The following is a 9,430-nucleotide window of genomic DNA, read 5'->3' on the forward strand; positions in this document are numbered from 1 at the left end:
TGAATACTTCAACCTCTGCTGCACAGATTTAGACTTTTCTGTCTTTAAAGTTGTGCCTTGTAAGTCCCCCAACTTTATGGCAATACTAAATACCATAGACATCAGAGTTAGGAGAGGAAATCTGCTTCGGCCTTTTCATTTTCACTTCAATAAATTAATGTTTCAGCACATATTACCTTAATTCTCATCAGAGTTTTGAATAAAAAGGCATCCTGCTCACACATACAGTGTGAGTATGTGGTGTTCCTCTGCTAGCAGACAGTTTCAGCAGCCATGTCATCACATGAGGTTTCTCGTGTATTTTTAATGTCAAAGCTCACTAAAAACATTAAGAATTAAATCTGAAAGGATCTCGATTGTGATCTGACCCAAACTGTTCAGACCCTCACTCCATGACGAAGATGACGGCAACATTAAGTTTGGCCTACTTATGCTTTTATTTAGCATCTTTCAAAGGCCCCTGGTGGTCTCTGGACCCCAGACTGGCCCCCACTGTGACACGCTAAGCCTAAGCTTCGCCGGTCAAACTTGCACAGCGGCTCGCTCCCCATGGGGGCGTGTTGTTGCCGAGTTGTTGTCACTTGGGTGTTTATCTGCCAGACAGCCTTCATCTGAGGTGTCACAAAACCCTGCATACACTCCCGCCTGTCTGACACAGCTGCAGTTTTCACATTTTACCACGGTGCCTATATTTGACCTTGACGAGTATTTTTAAAAACAGCCAGTCTGTGAGCACCGAAATGTTATCTGTTGGTCAGGCAGAAATATCAGCGGGCTTCTTCTGGGCTCTTGTCAACTTGCCTGCATTGGACTAGATTAGATTTGATAGGATTTGTTGATAAGCAAACTGGTCTGATAAAGGAAAACTGTTCAGATCATTTACTCAAGTAAAAGCAGTACAACAAAAGATTTTGTTGCAGTCCTGCATTCAAGATTTTACACATTCACAGCAAAATGTACTTAAAATATCAAACGTAACTGTTCTCATTATGCAGAATGAGCCAGTTCAGGGTCCAAGGATTATTATTACATGTGTATTGACACACATTATTATTTAAAAGGATATTTAGGCCAAATGGTGACTCATTCCTTTAATGTTAACATTTGCCAAAGTGAATTTAAATTAATTCTAAAGTAAAATATGTTCCTGTGTCTTGAATCAGGAAAGAATGGACAGGTTTCTGTAAGTTAAACTTTACTTAAAAAAGCAGCTTGAAACACGTTTATGTTAAATGAAAACAGGTCAGTATTTTCAGATTTTTTGTTCTATTTTTTAATGAAAATCTGCCTTTAGAGTGAGTGTTGATGGTCCTATTTAATGAACTCTTTTAGCAGAGGAGTCCTCTCAACGACCCCTCTTGGTCCCTGAACCCCAGCTTGAGAACCCTGTGGCCTAGACAGTAGATGGTAATGTCTCTGGTCCTTTTTAGATACTGGGCTTTAGGCTTCGTCTTGCGGTGAACTGGAATGCTTGGAGCGTTTCTGGGTGAGCGGAGTGTCTGTCAAACCGGGCGCGGAGCTTTGCGCGCGGCACCATCTCTGCCTGAAGGGCTGAGGAATCCTGGGAGGCTCCATCTCTGCTGTTTCCTCGCTGTCAGACACCAGATGTAAACCTAAGCCCGCAGGTTCAGCTATGAGGACTGAGCAAAGCTGTGCAGAGACACCGGCGACTCTCCGGGGGGTCAAAGATCTGCTCCAAAAAGTGGCGCACGGAAAAGAGGATGCCCCGGAGAAGCAAGACGAAAGCAAATACGTCCATGTGGAGTTAGTGGACGTGAACACAAGGGGGGCAAACCCGGAGAAAGACTGTCACTTTGGTGAAAGAACCCAAATGTCTGCCCTTACGAACAGCGGCGCCTCCGGAGCTCGGAGCGCAACGGAACCAAACCACAAGTTGGCGAGTAAAACCAAGATTGAAACTGAAAAGAAAATTGATTCTGGAGTTGGGAAATGTACAGACGGTGTCAAGGAGGGTCCTTCTAACCAGTTCTCGTCATCAGGTCGCCCTTGTCTTCAAGTAAAGTCAGAGGATTGCCTCAAACCAGCAGACAAAAGCAAGCGCGCCGTGACGCAGCCAGAGGTGCCCAAAGAAGAAGACAACAAAAACACACCAAGAGATGAAGAGCTGCACTGCAGCGATAATTACTGGAGCGGTAGAAGTGAGTCGGGTGATTATGAGGATGATGATGATGTTAGTTTGGTGCTTTCCGACGACTGCGATCCGTGCGTAACGGAGGACGAGTCCCATTACATTACCACGCACGAGATCCAACTGTCGGAACTTTCTGATCATGAGGGGGACTACGACCTCGGGGCGGGCTCCTCCGCCAGCTGGGACATTGAGGATGACAACCAGGTGTACTCTTTTGTCGATTATGCTTCTTTTGACGGTGACGGGGCGGCGGGGGAGAGGGGGCACGGCGGCGAGCCTCGCTCTCAGGGCGCAGCAGCAGTCAGCACTCTGCTTGAAAGTGATCTGTGCGACGCGGCCAAGTTCACCAGCTCAGATGAGAGTGTGTCGAAGCCACAGCAGCAGCCGTGCAGTGGCAACGCCGCGGGACAGATCCACCTGTCAATCAGGACCACTTCTCGAGCTATAAATGACCCTGGCAACATTCAAGAGCAGGGAAATATTCTTTATCATGCCAGGCGCTCCGGAGACATGAGCCGCTATGTGTTAAGGGGAGTTGATGGGAAGGCAGAGACGTTGTGTGACAGAGCAAAGTGCTTCATAGCCGCGCCGGGACGCTTACACTTTGGCCGCAAATTGAGGGGAAAAGAGGTCACCGGGTATTCCAGCGGTGCGTCCAGCGCTGTCAGCGAGCTGGACGACGCTGACAAGGAGGTGCGCAACCTGACAGCCAGAGCCTTCAAGAGCCTGGCTTATCCTTACTTTGATGCCATTAATTTCAGCACCTCCAGCGAGTCCTCTGCATCAGAGCATGGGCTAGGGATAAACAGGTGGTCCACGTTTGTCGACCTGAAATATGGCAACATGAACATGTCACAGGGACTGGACCAAAGTATGGTATCCCATCAAAACTCAACGGCCTCATTCGAAATAGCCAAAAATGTAGACAATAGAGGTTATAAGGGCATTGCACTTGCAAGCATCAAACCGCCCACCAGCAAGATCTTCACCCTGAATGCCAATCCCCACAGCGCATCGTCATCTACAAAGAAGATAGAACTGATGGGGAAATTCAGTCAGGGCCACAGTGGGGTGATTAGGCTCACAGAGACTCTGAATTTTCGCTGCAATGTCAAATCGGGAATGTCTGAGGGAGAAAGACGCACTAACTTTGCACAAAAAGCTGCAGGATCATGTTCCACAGATGAAGTTACCAACAGTTTCTCAAGCGGCCAGAGGAGAGGGACCAGCCAGCCGCCCTCTAAAACCATGGAAGACACGCACAAGAAAGCCATATTCGCCTCGAGCCTCATCAAAAATGTGATTTCGAAGAAGATGCAGTTCGAGCAGGAGCGCAAGATGGAAAGAGGGGAGATAAGTGAGCCGCATCCGACGCCTTCCCCGTGCTTTGTGCACCAGGAGGGCGACAGCCACAGGGGGAAGGGGAGCAAGGAGCTGCACCGACAGAGCTCCAAGTTTTCCGAGAGCGGCTCTGACTACGCCATAATGTGCGTGGATGAATTAGGGGACATCGTGGACAGCGGCTCATGTGATACCAAGAGCGACTCCCGGAGACAAGCGACTCCCGCACCAGAAACTAATTTGGAGTCGGCAAATGAAGCTGGAATCGATACTAAAAAAGGCACATTGGAAGCGTCGAAAAGCACGCTGCTTCGCAGCCAAAATAGCGCGTTCAGATGCTGGAAGGACGAGGAGCTAGAGTTTCAAAAGGATCATAAAAACGATCAAACACAGGAGGAGAAGTCGCCTTCAGCTGACGGCAAAGAGGGCGAGGGGGATCAGTACTCATCGTGTAGCGGCAAACTGACTAAAATGTCACATTTGTTTGTGCCAAGTATCCAACTGCTGTCTAGTGACGGAGAAGACGGACAGCAGCTGCAGAACAGGAATTATTCTCCAAGCGGAGACCGAGGAGGGCTAAAACTGCGCTCTGACAACACTTTATACATCGCAGACTCCAGGAGCGTGGCTACATCCAAATCTCCCGAAATTAAAATTAACTTGAGGAGCGTCAGAAACAATAAAACGGAACCTTTCGGCGTCTCCAAACTGCGCGCTCCTAATATAGGCTGTAACGCAGCCAGCCTCATCAGAACAGATGACTTCAAATGCCAGGCGCTGGCTGCAGCTCTGAAGGGTGAGTCTTCAGATAAAGTTCCGCATTTCATGGTTAGGGACATTAGAGATAATAAAGGAAAGCTGCAGACGCCCATACACCAAGTGCGAGACGTGCGTAAATTGGTTAAAAGTTCCTATCACTTTGTCTCTTTGGATAACAACGAAAATAAATCCAACTTTGCCTCGTCTGACAGCCATTCAGAGCAAAAGAAGCAAATTCCCTATAGGAATCCTAATTCTGTGTCCCCCATAGTGATAAAATGTCAGTCTGTGAATATAAACAGCAACGGAAAACACTGTGGAAATCTGACTGAGTTTTCCAATCGGGAGCCGTTTGACATCGACAGGTCGTCTCCAGAGGGCGCTAAAAGTGCTCCACTGCAGAGGGCTGCAGGGAGAGCGGCCATAGGCAACTCCAATAATTCTTCAGAGGGAGACACTGGATTGAGAAGTGAAAGCAGAATAGCTTCAAAGAGGCAGGAAAAAATATCAGACATGACAGACAAGAAACCTGAATCAAAGATGGCAAATCAGGTGGCTCTGGAGAAGCTCCAGGCTGCCGTGAAAACCATGGAGCAGCTCTACGTCTTTGAAAGAAATGAATGGAAAAGGAAGAACGAGCCCCAGCGGCTCACAGACAGCCATGTGCTTTCGCTGATAACCAGCGAGGAGCATGGCGGACCTGAGGAGGAAGGTGTGAGGGGGGCCAACATGGACAAGACGCCACCGGCGGTCGCAGCATCCCCCGGCACCGACGGCCTGCTGAGGCGAGAGGACAAACCCTTTCAGGCCGCTGGTAGCCGTGATGAAAGGCTGGTTGGTAAGTCAATGCAAGCCGCCGGCACCACGGGGAGCAAAAACATGTTCAGCCTCAGCTCGAGCCTTAAGGCCTCCACACCCGCAAAGACGCCCCAGCCGAACCCTGTCACACAAGCACCTTTCAGCGCCAAAAGCTTTGTCCCGAAGTCTCCGAAATTGCCCGCATCGTTAAAAATCAGCCAGCCCAAGCTTAGTGGGCACGAGGAAGCTGAATCGAAGGAGGCGGAGAGGTCCCTGCAGGAGCCCTCAAGCACCTCAGCCGACAACGAGAACTACCTGACCATTCCGGTCAAGTCTCAGTCCAGCAGCAACAAGCAAGCCTCATCTGCGGAAAAGACATCAGTGTACACATTTAGCACTCAGACGCACCCAACAGCACCTTCAGGACACTTGGGATCTGGCTCCAGGGGCCAGGAAGACTACAACCAGTCCCCCAAACGCTCCAGCATTGTGATGGAGACACGCTCACCCGAGATCCCTTCTGCCACTATCTACCACTCCTTGCCATTGGGCATGTCCACCAATCAGCCTCAGGTGTACTGTTTCTCCCCAGCAATCACCCCCGCTCCCACCCTGGACCCCTTCCAGGCCACCCAGAAGAAGATGCTCCTGGATCCCACCACTGGAAACTACTACCTGGTGGACACTCCCGTGCAGCCGGCCACCAAGCGTCTCTTTGACCCTGAGACAGGCCAGTATGTGGACGTGCCCATTCCGCAGCCTCCCGTGACTCCAGTGCCCATGCCGATCTCACCTTTGGCCCTCAGTCCAGGAGCGTATGGACACACCTACATGATCTACCCAGGCTTCATGCCGACGCCGTCCGTGATCCCGGCGCGGACGCTGGTGCAGTCGCAGATGTCGGTGCAGTCGGAGGTGGAGAGCTTGGAGAAGCAGCAGGCCGAGGGCATGTACATGGAGAGTCCTTTCTACATGGCGACGGGGAAGTCTCCCCAGGCGGCCTCCGGGGCTCAGCAGCAGGCCGCTGCCAGCAGGCCGCCGCAGGGCTTCTCCGGCGTCAAGCAGCCTGTCATCAGCATCACCTCCCAGCAGGGGCCCCGGATCGTCGCCCCGCCCCTGTTTGACGGGACCACCATGAGCTTCGTGGTGGAGCACAGATGAATGGCACCTTACCTGGACAGGTGAGTAGTTCTGACTGTCTAACAGAATATGACACAATGCATCTGGTTAGACTGACAGTACATGTTGCTGCTATACAAACACTTTTAAGCCCATTAAAAGCATTGATAACCTTTTTTTTAACCAAATAATCAAAGGTATAAATCTGAATTGACTTTCATGCATTCAGTCTCCCACAAATCTAAATATGATGTACTAATGAACCAATCTCTGCATTGTTCTTGTCTTATTTTCTGATTTGATAACAAGATGGTCACTGAATTTACGGCACAAGTGTAACAACAGTTACAATAACATTACTGATGTTTCTTGTAATTATAATAGATGCAATTCCGGGAAATCTAAAGTTCATTCTTGACCTTAAAAGCAGCAGTTGACAAAGACATTTGTCTTTGTCAACTGCAGACATTTTCCCCACCTGCGATTTCTAGTAATCATTGGTGGAAAATGTACTAGAGTCCTTTACTATTTCACAGTACAAATACCATGTTATTAAAAAATAAGTAGAGGAAAGAAGCTGAAATTGACCCTTGATAAACAATGAAAGGAAAATGAGTTTTTTATGAGTGTCAGGAGGCGGTACCTTTTCTTTTGAAATCCTTATTTTATTGAAATTGCCCTAATGGGACACCTCCATGTTTCATTTTTGCTTTACTGTCCCACAAGAGTGAGACTGGAGCAGCCAAAGCTCCTCTCTGGCTGCTCAGGTACTCGTCCAGGCTGTCAGACTGTCCGTGTTTGCAGAAATTCTCTGGTTCTGTTGTGACCAAAATGAACCTTAACCCAGTATGTGAAGGAGGTGTCTCTCTTCATTCCTGCCTCGTAGGAAGTATGTACTCATTTACAGTATTCACTTGCATTTTTAATTATAATACTGTAGCACTAGTTTCTAGATCCAACTTTCAGTGTGGTACCATGGAGACCCAAAGTGTTCAGAATTAAATAAATGCATGAGACATTATGAAATAAATGATCATATGAATGAATAAAGACAAAATGTATAACATAGCCATGATAATGTGAAATAGTCCAGTACGCATTAAAGCTCAATATTAAGAAACGTTATTTCATCCTGCCTGTTTTCACAATAAAAGAGTTTATTTCCAATCATTTTTATTTCATTTTAGCAGTTTAAAATGTTATTTTACAATGACAATGTTCCACAGTGCCAAACCTTTGATGACAGCAAGATAATGAAACCCAAATCTTATGGAGACCTGGAGGCTTCCAAATTAAACAGGAAATGCTGACAAGTTGGGTTAAATTACCTGCTGTCATCAAAGCTTTGGCAGTGTGAGATAAAAACTCTCTTCAAAAGCAACAATGCAAACATTTAAAATAAAAAGTGTTGCAGTAAACTCTGTTATTGAACATTTCAATAGCGAGCTGAGGGTTCCAGGTTAAATGTATTATTTGACAATTACAATGTAATATATGTCTGTATTTATTAATGAAATTATTTATTTCACTCTTGTTTATTTATTTTAAACACTTTGTGCCTCCATGGCGGCCTTTAGCTAACCTCAAAAAAGCCTCTAAGTACATAGTGGATTGATGGCACACTTTCCTTGCAACAATTTATTTACCACTAGTCACAGTCTAATTTTTCTCGTATCATGTCAGTTCTATAAAGGCGTTGAGCATTCAACCAATCATGTACTAGGATTCAGCATGCGTGAAAAAGGAAGAGATGCGATGTGACTGTAAAGTTTGCAACTGAGCACCTAGTTTGTGAACTCTGATATCGGAGATACGGAGGATTATACTGACACGAGCTCCTTCATGGCGAGGTGTTTGAATGCGTGTGTGGCGAGGTGGACGTAGCGTGGGCAGGAGTAAAAGGTCGGGCGATGGCAGCCGTTTTTCTGTGTATACACGCTCTGCCCCAGCTGCTGCAGGACATCACGAGGCTGCCTGGCAGGTCAGAGTCGCAGCGGGGTCAGCCGGCTTTTTATAGGACCAGTCATTTAAAGACAGAGAGAGTGAGAAGCCAGGTTCACATGGCCTCTGATCAGCAATTACATAAACACAACATGCAGCTTAGCAGCAGATCGGCCCAGCTGCAATGTGGGTGAACATTTGGAGTTCCCCTTCTCATCTGAGAAGGAGAGCCGCATACTGGAGGGCTCAGTTATGCTTATAAAGTAAACTGATAGTCTGCAGTCTGATGGTCTACGGTTTGGAGAAATGGGCTTTTGAGTGGAAGGTAGTTTAAATCCAAATGCAAAACTGTGTGTAGGGAAAGTCAGTAAACAATGATCATATACCTCAGGAACTATTGTCATACTGCCTTTGAGTGTGGAATGAACTCTCACATTTGTGATATTGGTGCTATCAGCTGAAGTCCAGGGAGGAACAGAGGTCAAGAGACCTTCATGTTGCTGTTATCTTCCTTCCTTAGAACAGGTAATGCTTCAACAGAAAGAGAAACGCCTCACTCCTCAAAGGAAGAGGAATTACTGTGCACGTTTTTCTCTTTAAATAAAGCAAAATGTATGGAACTTGTTAATGTCTGAACTAAGTGGGCAGTGATTAGTCTGCAGGGGTAAAATCTGAGTGTAAATGGCTCTCCTGTAAGCACGCCAAGACAAGCAAATGGACAGGTGAATGTAACAATGTTCTTCATCAGTGGAAATCACTAAATATGACGCAATGAAATCAAACTGCAGTTGTATGGAGACCCAAAAGAGCGCAAAATACGTGCATAAAATTGAACAGCGCATTTTAACCATGCAAGCATGTGGCTCTAAGGTTGGCAATGTTCTGGTGGTCCATTGGATGGTCCACTATTTTGGTCGTGACAAAGATCAGATGAATGTAGTTTTGTACAGACTTTCATATATTCCCCCAAAGGTGGCGCCTACTAATTTTGATGACCCCCCCTGACTTGTTCCATCACCACAAGGTTGCCAGTTCAGTTTTTTGGTGAAATATCTCAACAAAGATTGGATGCATTGGTGATATATTTTGGTACAGGTATTCAGTGGTCCCCAGAGGATGAATCCTGACTTTGGTCCTCCTCTGATTGTATTTTGTCTAATACTTGGTTTATGACCACATGCCTGCTTAAATAATGACATTCCTATCCCCCCCAGCTGTTCTGTAATGCCAGTTACCAAATGCTAGCACGCCCACATGCTGAACTAATATGAGCTTTGATTGAATATATGCTTTGATTGAAGCAGGGCTAACGTTACGGTT

General features: G+C 46.9%; 1 protein-coding gene across 1 annotated transcript; it reads left to right on the forward strand.

Annotated features, from left to right (window-relative positions):
- Nucleotides 1–1,633: 1,633 nt before the first annotated feature.
- c23h4orf54 (chromosome 23 C4orf54 homolog) lies at nucleotides 1,634–6,211 on the forward strand. The gene has a single exon (XM_041965616.1). It carries the CDS (start codon nucleotides 1,634–1,636, stop codon nucleotides 6,209–6,211), a length of 4,578 nt encoding a protein of 1,525 aa, XP_041821550.1.
- Nucleotides 6,212–9,430: the final 3,219 nt, after the last annotated feature.

Source organism: Chelmon rostratus, chromosome 23 (assembly GCF_017976325.1).
Source record: "Chelmon rostratus isolate fCheRos1 chromosome 23, fCheRos1.pri, whole genome shotgun sequence".
NCBI classification, from domain to species: domain Eukaryota; kingdom Metazoa; phylum Chordata; class Actinopteri; order Chaetodontiformes; family Chaetodontidae; genus Chelmon; species Chelmon rostratus.

What these genes read in the sequence shown, in the direction of transcription:
- c23h4orf54 (XM_041965616.1), top strand. Translation starts at nt 1,634, where the DNA reads ATGAGGACTGAGCAAAGCTGTGCAGAGACACCGGCGACTCTCCGGGGG.